The sequence below is a fragment of the Gopherus evgoodei genome, chromosome 5 (assembly GCF_007399415.2).
Source record: "Gopherus evgoodei ecotype Sinaloan lineage chromosome 5, rGopEvg1_v1.p, whole genome shotgun sequence".
Lineage (NCBI taxonomy): Eukaryota > Metazoa > Chordata > Testudines > Testudinidae > Gopherus > Gopherus evgoodei.
In genome coordinates, this window is record NC_044326.1 from 50,261,858 (window position 1) to 50,275,917 (window position 14,060).

Below are 14,060 nucleotides of genomic sequence, written 5' to 3' on the forward strand. Positions count from 1 at the left end.
CAGATTAGGATGAGGAGGATGAGAAGATGGGGGTGGGGTGAGGCATTGTTGGCTCTTTTGTGGCAGAGAGTGTAACAATTTACTTGGCACATTTTTTTTGAAGAGGGTGGGGAAACAAGAGAATTTTGCATTAGGAAATGTCACATATCTTGCTTGGAGAAAAGTTTCAAAAGCAGCACCTTGTTAAAATTTGGGGAGCGTATCACAAAGGCAGACACTCCGATGACTTGGTTTTTATGTGCAGAGTTTATACGGTATTGTTATATGTGAATCGGTCCTTCTGATACTTGGTATAGGTATGTTCCTTGAAGACTCAAATTATTTTGTTTTCATATTTTAGTTAAGGGCTGAGGCTTTATGCCTAATATTTTTTGTTCTTTTATATGTTGTGAGCAGATGACCTGTTAAATTTCATCTTTCCTCAAACTGAGGCTTTCCTGAGACTGGCTGATTTGAGCTGTAATTTGTTCCATATCTTGTATTTCATCTAGCCACAGCCTAATTTTATCAGTCTTTAGTGTGCCATATATGGAGATGCATTTCCAAGAAACAAGTGATAAGATTCATTTCATTCTGTGTTTTTCTGAAGGAGCTGGGGGTCTGTCATAAACAGATAGCTAAGGGTTAATGTCTCTTTCACCTGAAAAAAAAAGTATCCTGAAACACCTGACCAGAGGACCAATCAGGAAACCAGACTTTTTTCAACTCTGGGTGGAGGGAAGTTTGTGTCCGAGTTCTTTGTCTTCTGCCTGTCCCTCTCAGCTATGAGGAGGATTTTTTCTTTTTCCTGCTTTCTAATCTTCTGTTTCCAAGTTGTGAGTACAACGTTGGTTTTTTTGTTTTGTATTTACATGTCTATAGTTGCTGGAGTGCTTTGAATTGTATTCTTTTTGAATAAGGCTGTTTATTCAATATTCTTTTAAGCAATTGACCCTGTATTTGTCACCTTAATACAGAGAGACCATTTTTATGTATTTTTCTTTCTTTTTATATAAAGCTTTCTTTTTAAGACCTGTTGGAGTTTTTCTTTACTGGGGAACTCCAGGGAATTGGGTCTGCAGCTCACCAGGGAATTGGTGGGAGGAAGAAGTCAGGGGAAAACCTGTGTGTGTTAGATGTACTAGCCTGACTTTGCATTCACTCTGGGTGAGGGGGGAAGAGAGATTGACTCTCGGTAATTCTGTTCTCCAGGCTGGGAACGGGGAGGGTGGAATCCCTCTGTTTAGATTCACGGAGGTTGCTTCTGTGTATCTCTCCAGGAACACCTGGAGGGGGGGGAAGGGAAAAGGTTTATTTCCCTTTGTTGTGAGACTCAAGGGATTTGGGTCTTGGGGTCCCCAAGGAAGGATTTTGGGGGGACCAGAGTGCCCCAAAACACTCTAATTTTTTGGGTGGTGGCAGTAGTACCAGGTCCAAGCTGGTAACTAAGCTTGGAGGTTTTCATGCTAACCCCCATATTTTGGATGCTAAGGTCCAAATCTGGGACTAAGTTATGACAGGGTCTATTTCCAGCATCGCAGAAGGCTGGATTGAGTGTTGAAGGTATATTTGAAAGCTTTTGTGTGAGAAATCAAACTTCTTAAATACAAATGTGTTTGCTGAAGAAGAGACACAGACATTCAAATGCAATGCCTTACAAATGTGAGGACTGGGTTACATTAGGAGAATTAAATTATTTAATTACACATTGGTTTTTATATTTTTATAGTTGGAATAATAAAGAGAAATAATTTTGTTAACAACATAAAGATTCACAGTAGAGACATAAAGGCTACAAATAGGGAAGGAGCGAGCTATCTAAACAAGAGTCTTGTTGGATTCCCAGTTACCAGTACTTGGTCACCATTTACCAGTAGCCAAGGGTACTTTTTACAGTTATGTCCTGGAGGACGTCATGACCTCTTTTTTGTGATGCAATCTTACCACCATAATTCATGCCTTCCTTACCTTCAGACAACACTAATGTAATGTGCTCTACTTGGGATAGTACCTTAAATCTATTCAGAAATTAAATCTAGGGCAGAATGTAGCTTGGTAACTGGAGTACTGCAAGTACATGCAGCCTGGATGTTGTAATCTGCAATGCCTCCTTTGGATTTTCTAGGGGAAATTTAAGATCCTAGTATTGATCGATAAATTCCTAAATGCCTTGAGGCTGACCAATCACCACTGCCTGTGCCATAATTCCACAACTGAGTACAGAAGCACTCAAGCTGGACCCCCACTGAAAAAAAAAAAGAAGAGGTTCCTAACAGAAGTTTCTATGGAAGATCTTTTCCTTTGGAACATTCTTCCCACTGACCCAAAATACTGTAGCCCAGATCTGTTGACCTTCAGGGCAAATGCTGTGATGATGATGCTGACTTTCTTTTACATACTTTACATTGTATTTCTAGGGTGATATTTTCATAAGTGCTCAGTAGTGGCCTAACTCTGCTCTGAATGAGCCTATGGTAAAACTCTCCTTGACTTCAGCAGGAACAGAGTTTTACCAATCCTGATTATTTTTTAAAATCCCACCCTTAATTATCAGAGGCATCCACAGTGTAAGATAAGTACCCTTTCAATTGTATACATATAAATCAAATACAATAAATAAAATAAAAACAAACTGCAGTGTTCAATACTTCCCAGGGAGGAGAGGGGTTGGAAAAAATCACTTATTCAAGATAGAATTTATTAAATAACATCTCCTTTTACAAGCCATTGTAAATTTAAAATCTCTCGTAACACACTGTTGTTATGTGCACAACAATACGCAAGCATATCTGACAGGTACACACTAAAGTCCTGATCCTGCAAGCTTGTTAATGCAAACTGACTCTCTGCCCACATGGAGCCCCAATGGAGTCAGGGGGGCTCTGTGTGGGCATAGCAATTAAGAGGTTAGCAAACACATTAGTTTGCAAGGCTGGGGATTAAATGTCTTGCAAATGTTTTGCAGATACTCTATTCTTTCTAGTTTGTCACCTTATGCTTTAATGTAAAGAGAGGCGCGCATAATTGTTTTGATCAAACAGTTTCTATCAGGATCATTTACTGTTTAGAATATATCTATGTTAATAGCAGATATCAAACTTAAAATGTGATTATGATAAAAAAAAGTGGCAATTGGAAAACAATATTTTCTCACTCGAAAGACCTGTATGTATTCTGGATCCTATCTATTTACTGACAAAAAGACGTGTTTAATATTTATCACTGGTTAGTGCCACAGAGCCAATTCAGCTCTGTCGGATGGTATGTTGGGCTCTCTTCTGGGTCTCATAACAACAACAGGAATTGTTAATTAAAGTTCTGTTTGCAGAATATTTATTATTGGTCATGTGCAAGCCAAAGAGAATACAGCTTGGCTATTAGAGTTTGAGGAACTAGCAGTTAGGAAAACCTTCTTTTTACATGTAAATTGAGTAGATTTAATCTGGATGCCATTGAGAAACAGTAAATATGAAAAATTTTACACAGTCACTTTTTAGAGTAGAGCCACACTTAAATTGTGCAAATAATTCGCAGGCTGGAGGTTTGTAAAACTCAAAAAGAGTATTTTTGAATGCTCATACTTCAACTTCCCCACTCCAAACACAAAGTCTTTTTATTTCTTTAACGTCATTTGTCTAATAAGTAGAGACATCTTTCCTCAGTCTTGGCTTTTTTAGACCTTTACATGTTATACTGATTACAGCAGATTACCATAAAATTAGGCCAAGACTGCTTTCAGTACAATTAAGCAGGCCCCCATATTATATCTTATGCAGTTATTCAGACATGCAAATTCTAATTACCCAATATTCCAAGACAAATAATTTTTATTTATAAGAGAATAGAACCATTTATTTTTTCATTTTTATCAATCATCATGACAAAGTTCATGTAAATAGATTTTGTGCCTGAGCTAGTAAATTTTCATGATAATTTTGCAAGGCTCAATGTATTAGATATTCAAGCTACAGCTACTGTGGCCAATTTATCATCACTTCAGATTTCCTGTTCCCAAATGATACTTATTTAGAATGTATTTACTTTTTATTTTGTTCTTGGACTTCAAAAGTTTTCAGTGAGAAAAGAAATAAAATGTTAGAAACAGCGAGATTCAGATTGAAAGACATGACCTGTCTTTGCTGGTTGCATGTGAATATTGTATTCTCCAAATAATTCTATGCAACACGACAGTAGTTCTGAACCATAAGTTGATGTATCAGTACTAAATACTTCAGGCTTTGTGCCTGATATTCTAGACTCTACCTTGGTACATTAATGATGAGACTACATCCACATCCTACTTTAGTGGAAGTGCTATAATCTACAATGGATTGTGCAGAAGCATGAAGTAGAACAAGTCTGAGTGTAAGTCGCAACATCCAGTTCCCAGAAGCAGGCACTAGCTAATAAAGCCAAGGCATACATTTAGTAATCTGGTATAAAGGCCAAAAAAATAACCATACAACAAGACAACCTTAATCTACCTGGTACTCTAGCACAATAGCCACAAATACTCTTTACTGAAACAACCAGATAATTCATTTTACCTGTGTTTTTGAGAGAGAAAGAAAGAATGTGGCAAGTTTGAAAAGGAAATAATATGGTCCTCAGCCAATTAATTTACAGTACCACTAGTGTTCACTCCTGCCATTCCTAGGCATATTGTGCCACCCTTGGCATATTACTTCATACATAACCTCTTGGCCAGTTGATAGTTTATTATTTTGTCGATGATCATCTGTTTAAACTATAAGTCATAAAATGTAAACATGTACTACATATGCACAAAGAGGAACATTGGCTCAAGGCTGAAAAGGACTTGTGCTCTTTACATAAAAATTGGTGTTAAAGTGCTATATCTATAATTCTAAATGCACATAGATGTCTCAAAGGCAGAGGAAAACAACAGGTACAAAACCAGCTTTGTTCTAACCTGGAAGTCTCCCATTCAGCAGCACAGCACACTGCCAAAAATCTGAAGAGTGTAGACACATGAGCAAGCAAAACTGTAATTGTGAGGGGGTGTATGTAATCATGTATTCATACTACTACATATAGCATTCATTCAATCTACATCTGAGTCTGTTAAATATATTATACAGAGGATTGTTTCACTACTATGTACTTAGGTAGGTGATCATCTAGAAACTAAATAAGTACAATAAGGAGCCATGAGTTTAGGGTGACCAAATGTCCCGATTTTATAGAGACAGTTCCAATTTTTTAATCTTTTTCTTACATAGGCTCCTATTACCCACATCCCGATTTTTCACATTTGCTGTGAAACCCTACATGAGTAGCACAATAACTGCAGTGAATTAAAGTCACAAACTTAGTTGGAAGGACAATATATGATGGGACTGAAACTTACTAAAATTTATGCCCTGAATTTTGGATATTTATTTTGTATACTTCTATTGCTTATGAGGGGAAAAAGTTAAATGGTAGTAAGTCTCTTTTTCCCCTTAAACACAAACTGAAATGAAAGAGAAGGTTGTACTATTATTCCAAACTCTCTGTGACATTAACTTATTTGTAAAATGGAGGGCTAATACTCGACTGCCTCCTAAAATAGAAGTACAAGTCCTTGCTCAATAAGAAATATTATAAGCATCAGTGAGTAGAAGAGGTGAAATATGACCTCACAGGGCTAGTCTACACTGGCAATGCTAAAGCACTGCCACCTTGTATGCTCGCTCTAAAAAAATCACTTCCATGAGGGGTGCAGTTCTCAGCGCTGTAGCGCTGTCTACACTGGCTCTTTACAGCGCTGAAACTTGCTGCGCTGAGATGGGTGTTTTTTCAGACCCCTGGGCCAGAAAGTTGCAGCACTGTAAATTGCCAGCGTAGACAAGCCCTATAGTCTCCTGGCTCCCAGACCCTGTGCACCTTTACTTAGACTAAAGGGTACTTCGATTCAGAAGACTCTTCCTCTCTCTCTTTCTCTGACTCACCAGTTCTTCAGATCAGGGAGCCTAATTCATCGGAACTACAGAACATCCTACAATATCTTATACACTTAAGAGCTCTCCTCTTCTCCCTCCCCCAGCAACATCAAAGTCTCCCTCCCTCCTTATAATACAGCTGCAACAAATCTGTGTTTCAACAAAAAGTCAAAATAGCTCGAGGTAAAAAACATTTTGATTTTTATCTTGAAGAAACACTATGTCCTTTAAGATAAACCAACACATGTAAAAATATTCTTTTTTTCTATTTACTGTCAATTAGTGGATTAACAGAATACCACGAAAAAGGTTTCTAAATTAAATGAATATACTTTATTGAACCTCTGGATTCTTTAGAAGTTTCCCTATTGCTATTTTTGTTCTTAGAAAACACTCACATGGACTATGCTTGACCTATGCCAGTGACTTAAATCTATAGAGCACACTCCGTTTCCAAAACAACAAACCAGAAATACAGCCACATTAATTCAAATCTCTTGACCAGAAAAAACACATTTCTCCCCTTTCCTTCCAACACAGATGTAACTCAGAGTATTCCTTTACTAAACCCCTTCAAAGGAATTTAATTTCCCTGTTCACTACCTTTATTTAAAAATAAATTTTCAGCCACCTCTTATTTAACAGAGAATAAACCAAAACCTCTCTCAGTGAAAATCATCTTTTGTTTCAAAACCTCCCACCTAGTGGATAAAAGTTAAAATTTGATTATAGGTCACATAAAACTATCTTCCACTATGTTAAAACAAAAATTACATCTAATGGTAACAATTTTACTGTACTTGGTTTATTGCTTGGTGATAACTAGGGAATGTTTACTACACACATAGGAGAGCGATATGAATCAGCCTAAGCAGTAAACTTAGGAAATTTCATACAAAAAAGCAATTTTAAGAGAATACTGAATTTACAAAGGTTACTGCAAGGACATTAGAACCATTAAATATATGGAGACACTATTTTAGTCAACTACTGAATGGTGAGCCAGTGGCCAATCCCCCAGATATAGAGGACAGAGACAATCTGTATGTCAAATGAGGCCAATCACCAGAGTAGATGTAGAAATGGCCGTCAATCAGTTAAAAATTGGAAAGGCACCAGGTCTGGACAACACGCTGACAGTGGTTCTTAAGGTAGTCTACCATGTTCTTCTAGTCATTTTTATAGGCCTCTTACAAAAGATATAGGAAGAGTGAAAATACCAAACAAATGGAAAAGGGTCATGCAGTGAAATTGACAAAGAACGGAGAACTCAGTCAGTGTAAAAGCTGGAGGGGCATTCCTCTGCTGTCTATTCCAAGTAAGGTATTTACATATATTATTCTATACAAAATAAAGAGAGTGGTAGATTCAAGGTTATGACAAGAACAGGCAGAGTTCGGAAGGAGGAATCACATATAAATCAAATGATAATCTTATGTATCATCATAGAAATGTGGATCAAATTGCAATCACTACTTTATTTTGAATTGCATAGATTTCCAGAAAGCCTTTGACACAGTGGATGGAATAGTTTAATGGAGGTTGTTTTGTCACTATGGAATACCTCGGAAATATGTGAACATCGAGAGCTTTTATGAAAATATGACATGCCCCATGTTACACATAACAGCAAACTGATTAAACCATTCAATGTTACTATGGGCATCAGGCAAGGATGTCTTTTGTCACCCATATCTTTTTACTGATAGTGGATTCAGTAATGAGAACAACCACAAAACCAAAGGGCATACAATGGACTTTCACACAAAAGTAAGAGGATCTTGACTTTGCAGATGACATCAACTTACTATCCCATACCCAGAGAGACATGCAAGCTAAAATTATCTCTAGCCTTATGCACAATTAGTAGGGTTGAAAATCAACACTGAGAAAACTAAAATCATGAGAATAAACCCATAACAAGAAACACCAATAACACTTTCTGAGACTGACAAAGAAGAGGTCCTATATTTCCCATAGCCTGGCAGCACTGTAAGTACAACAGATGGAAACAGACAAAGGTTATTTTATTGTTTTAATATGTTTTCTCTGCAATGCTCTCACCTTAAGAATAAATGTGTTTGCTAATAAAGAGCTACATGCTCACTCGTAACTGCTGACAGTTATAGCTGTTCATAGCCCTGGGAAAGAAAGCAAAGTGTAGACTCTGTCCCATTTACTCTGACTTGATGGGGACATCATAGTGTAGGCAGGGAACTGTGCAGGCTGCCAAAAACCCGGTCAGGAGGGAGAAAGATGCTGATCTCCACCCAAGAGAGGTGACAGGTCCAGATGGTTTACAGAATACTTAGTCCTGCCATTAGTGCAGAAGACTGGACTAGATGACCTCTTGAGGTCCCTTCCAGTCCTATGATTCTAGGACAGCAGAGGAGCCAGGAGCCTAGAGTGAGTGTCCTTGGTGGACCACAAGGGAGAAATATACGTGCATTTGCTCTGAACTGTGACAACAGTGTGTAATATATTCCTAAAATTTACTCAAGAAGAGAAATCAGAGCTCCCAGCCATCCACCTCTTTCCATGGGAGAGGTTAGTACAGCCATATTTTTTGGAAGCTTTCCTTGTTTTTGTGTCATTGTAGGAGGAAAAAGGAAATAGGACTTGGAAATGTCTCTTTGGATTTAGCTTATCCTCTGTTGTGCTGAAGAAGGGAAAAGCAGATAAAGGCGTCCTCAGTGCTGAAGATATAAATCATATCTCACATAAAAATTTTACACTAAGGGTTTTCTGATGCGACATTCTTAAATCACATCAGCTCAGCTTGAATGATACAACAATGATTAAAAATCTCAGCTAAATCAGTATCGGCTGTTACTGTTTAACTAGCCACAGTGCCTGGCAGCAGAGTATGGCACACATCATTCTCCTTAAAATAACCAGTAATATAAATCTTTCAGAAGCAGTTACCACCATGAGACACTGTCTCTCTATCCCCACTACAGAAGTTCTCAAAAACGCCATGATATTACTAATAGACTGCCATTCTCACATCATTCTGGTTACCATTTCACCTCTGATTAAATCAGATAGCTGATTTATTCCAGTTCTGTGAAGATACCTTTGTGGGTATCAGATGATCAACAGCAAGACAATGGTATCAAAATAAAAGGGAACATTCAATGTTATTTTAATACTGTACCACTGCGTTTTAGAAAACTATGCAGGAATGATACCAATGAGTCCCTCCCCCATCCCGCCAAACTCTGCTAATAAAATTACCATAGTGTTATGGTATTGCACCAGTAGCTGCAGTCATAATGGTAAAACCTGACCACGATTATCTTCAATATTATTTGTTATTGTTTATTATTTCTTTAGAGTTCCCACAAATGTGATAGAATATGTATTTGTAAAGAACCTATTAGCTTCAAATTGGGCAGGAATTTGTCCAATAAGATATGAAAAAATGTAACCTTAACATTCGGGGCCCCATTCAGCACTGTGCCTAATTTTAAGCGTGTGAGTAGGCCCATTGACTTCAATGCAACTATTCATGCACTTAAAGTTAAATGTGTTTAAACCATCCTACTGAATTGGGGCCTAAACTGATTTTTAAAATCACCTGAAATATGAAAGAACTCAGTCAAAAACACAGGGTTAAAGTCTGCAATAACTCACTTTCAGCCAAGATAAACATGCAAAGCTATCACAATATGCAATATGTCAACCAAACAAACAGCAGTCTAAGTAAGAGTTACTTAACCGCAAAGGAGGTTCATGTCTCTTCCGCATCAGGGCTGACTATGTATTCTGATAAATTGATTCCTTAAGATATGGAACCTACATGATGAAAACTATCTAGAACTGACTTCTATTCCTGAGAATTCATGGGTTTGGGAAGTATTCCAATCACAATACCAACTGTATTTTTTTTTGTACTTTTTGTGTCATAATTAGTTACACAGTCAAATAAAATATCATCTTACTTTTTTTCAGATTCATTTCTTGTACAGCAGCTGGATGGATAGAATTTAATGTAGGTAGAGAGGATATTCTGTCTGTGATCTTGATGGATGCATCTGTGGACCAAAGAGTTTTCTCCTCTGTAGCGGCAAATGACCACGTATGGTCTTCAGGGGCGCTGGTCAAAATACCAACATCTGCAGTTGTGGTGTTGAATGGTGGGGCTGGTGTAATAGGAGCCAAGGAATCTTCCTGTAAGGCCTGCCTAAACATACTTAAGTTTTCATGCATTTGGTCAATATGGGATAAAGAGCTTTGGGTCCAGGATGATGGCAGCACTTTGAGATCCACTGTGGGAACCACATTCGAACCATTTTCAACAATATTTGGAAAAGGAATGTCAGATGTTCGAATGTTACCACCAGCAGCTAGAAGGTCACTCCCATTTGAATAAAAACATGTTTTTTCTAATATACCTGGAAGAGAAAAAAAATGTTCAATACTTACAATCAACACATTCACTAGGATTATTAGGAAGGACAGAAATGTAACCAAATAGTTTTTGAAGGCTATACTACTTCTAACACAATAATTGTTAAATTAATGTTGTGACAGTGCACCCCATACCCTTCACAGTGATAGTATGATATGATTAAGACATATATTATAATGTATTTTATGCAAGATAAGTCATGTGAGGTGTCTTTGGAAAAGTTACCATTTGCTGAATATGGTTATTCTATTTGTATGCATGTATCACTTTTGTATCTGAAGTTATGAATATTGACTATGTATCTGTATTTTCAAATGTAGTTACACCTGGGTAATGCCCACTAGAAAAGATGTTTTCAGTCTAGATTGCGGGTGGGGAAGGGCCTATTCAGGGCAGTGGGCCATTAGGAAAAAACAATAGGCCTTAAGAGAAGCTTATCTCCCATCTGGGGAGCCTTCCTGAGAATGCTACAGACCGCCTCTGAGTAATGGCTGCTATGAATCTACAAGGACATGTGATGAGACCACATGTCTCTGGCCTCCGTCTTCGGATGTCAATATTTTTCCACAGACTGGTCTGGAAACCAAGTTTTGGGAACAAAGGGTTCTCCCCACATGCAAAAGCTATATAAGGCAGGGAGTGATATCATCTGGTCTGTGTTCTTCACTCCTCACACAAGAAGAATCCTGGAAACACCTGAGGAACAAAGACTGAACTGGGGGAAGTGCTGGACCCAAGGTAAAGAGATTTTTAGCCTGTGAATGAAACACCTGGGGATTCCAAACTGTAAAGCAACTACAGCTTGCCCCTTAAGAATCTGCAGTCTGCTTGTATCATCTCTTAGGGTAAGACTTTGCTAATCATATCCAATCTATTTAGTATATCAAGCTTAGTTTGCATTTTTTGTTTATTTGCTAAGTAATCTGCTTTGATCTGTTTGCTATTACTTATAATCACTTAAAATCTTTTGTAGTTAATAAACGTGTTTTTGTTTTATCTAAACCAGTGCGTTGGAATGAAGTGTGTGGGAATCATAACTCAGGGACAAAGGTTGTTGCATATTCCTCTCCACTTTGAGGGACGGAGCTTACGCTTTACAGTTTTTTAATGAGCTTATGCTGTACAGTTCCCTGTGCAGCACAAGACAGTATAATTTTGAGTTCATACTCCAGAGGAGGCGTGTATCTGAGGAGTTGGGAGTTGCCTCAGCTGTAGCCTTCCTATGCAGGGGCTGATCAGAGAGCCCGCATGTACCTGCTGCTGGATGTGTCCCTACCTGTATGTATGCTGACAAAAGTGCAGGCTGGAGAGCTTTGCAGCTTGTCACAGCAGTACAGTGTGAGAGGGAGCCAGGCTGGTGGGTCAGGGGGCTTAGTGATACCCCAAGTTCCAGATGGCACCCTCAGAAATGTATTTTTACTTGTAAAAAGTTTCATAGGTCAGATGTTTTAGTTCTATTCTAAGAATTTTCAAAAGGGCCACCAAGTAAAATAAAACCACAGCCAAATAAAAACCATAACATATTATTAATTCGCCATCCACCACAAATAAGTAGTCCTCACAAAACACAAACTAAAAACATTTTAGCCTTATCCAGAATGAAGTCACTGGACTTTTACTTTTTTTTTTCTTTTTTTTTTTTTTAGAAGGGCAGATTAGAATGGGAGCATGTGTGATGTGTAGTTGTGCTAAGCAGCATTTTATTAACAAGAAATAATTTTCCTTCCATTGCATCACTACTAGTCTACACATTGCCCACTGTATCTTTAGAAGGCTACTTTCCAGCTTCAGAGATGATATATTTTTAACACAGTAACATTTAAAATGGAAAGTAGACATTGTTTTCTATGTATAGCATTAGGAAATTTAAAGTTCAATGCTAAAAAAATAGATTCAAGAATTATTTGGCTTCATACTCTAGTGCTTAAGAAGATTTTTTTTAATATATTTATGTCTAGAAATCTAGACAATTGATATACTGTATTTTATTGGTTTAGAGTAAAACAAACATATATTGTGTTTATCTGTATGTTTTTGACACTTACAAATTATTACTAGACACAAATCAGCTTATATACAGCTGCCTTCTGTCTTAACATTGTGATAATTTGGAAGATGACATGGTTCTATATGCTTCAGAAAATTCAACCCAAATGATAAAATAGTCTGTGCTTAACCATGTCTGTTTATAAAGATATTTAATTTGTTGTAGTACATGATGAAGACACATGAATTACATACAGGAATAATTAACTTGCTGAAAATTATTACGTTTAAAAATGGGTATGGGCACACTTATCTAATAGTTTTGTTAGTTGTTCAAGGGTTATATTTAAGGGCTATTTACAAAGTGTATAAAAAGCACTATTCTGTACTGTAGTATGAAACATATGGTAAATAGGAATTATTTTTGCTCCTAGTTAATCATTTAAGGGAGTATAATGACATACATTTACTTGTAATAGCTAGACAGACAGATATAGTCCATTACAAAAAATTAAAGGGAGTTCCTCAGCACATAAACCATTTCATCAGCTGTTCTTAAACACCCCACTAGTAGAGATCAGTATTATTAATAGCCAACCTTGTTGCCTTTTCACCAAATCCTGGAATGTGAAAGTGCCCAGCAGCAAATGTTAAGCTGAAGTCTTAATTGTATACAGTTGTTCTTACTGTTCTGGTATGCTACAATTGCTAAGACTGCACTGCCTTTTTGAACACAGAACAACACTCTTTCTTTCTTTGAACTTCCCCAGTTCAAAATGTTTCTAAATCAATAAAGAAAAGCGAACATGTAATAGTTGTGTTTAAGGCTACTGGAACTTGACAGGACTCTACCCCATCATGAGTTTAAACACTTCTCTGGTATGCATTATTATATAAACAGAAAAGTAAATGCAAAGAATGACCTTCCCTTTAGAGACTAAACATAAACGCACCACCACTCCTCTTAATCAACATCTAAAGCAAAAGTGTGGCTCGCTTCAGCCAGGTTCAAGATGGGAAGAAGAAACAACACACAATCTTCAGAGAGCACAAAGGTGGCTTAAAACCACTGTAGGCATAAACTGACTCCAACTCCGAGCTCAACTGTAAAAACTATATAAATGTTCATAAATATCAAAATAACCTATTATAACAAATATTAAAAGTACAACTCCTCCACAAAAGTTAAATCAGGCCACACAAAAAGCTTACTAAAATAACTCAGACCGTGTTAAAATCTTGTCTAGCAAACAAGAAAATGTAAGTATCAGAGGGGTAGCCATGTTAGTTTGTATCCACAAAAATAACGAGGAGTCCGGTGGCACCTTAAAGACTAACAGAGTTATTTGGGCATAAGCTTTCGTGGGTAAAAAAAACCCACTTCTTCAGAGGCATGCATGCATCCATGCATCTGAAGAAGTGAGGTTTTTTTACCCAGGAAAGCTTATGCCCAAATAAATCTGTTAGTCTTTAAGGTGTCGCCGGACTCCTCATTGTATTTGAAGAAAATATAAGTCCAACAATAATAAACCAAAATTAGAGTGTCATACATTAAGCCTAGTTAGTAAACAAAATAATGAGGGAATGGGCTATTCCACCCACCCTCCCTTTTTGAGTCCTTAAATAAAAACACCTTGGGTAGGGTGACCATATTTCCTGAAGGGAAAACGGGACACAGCATTGGGCTGGCCCACGCGGTCTGTCCTGTTCCACACACACATACACACCCCGCCACC

The 14,060-nt window shown here is 37.5% G+C and overlaps 1 protein-coding gene across 1 annotated transcript in view; it reads right to left on the reverse strand.

The window, feature by feature from the left end:
- CORIN (corin, serine peptidase) overlaps positions 1 to 14,060 on the reverse strand; it is a 289,680-nt gene that overhangs the window by 227,413 nt on the left and 48,207 nt on the right. Inside the window, 1 exon segment of the mRNA XM_030564547.1 lies at positions 9,869 to 10,321. Coding sequence (XP_030420407.1) covers positions 9,869 to 10,321 — 453 coding nt within the window.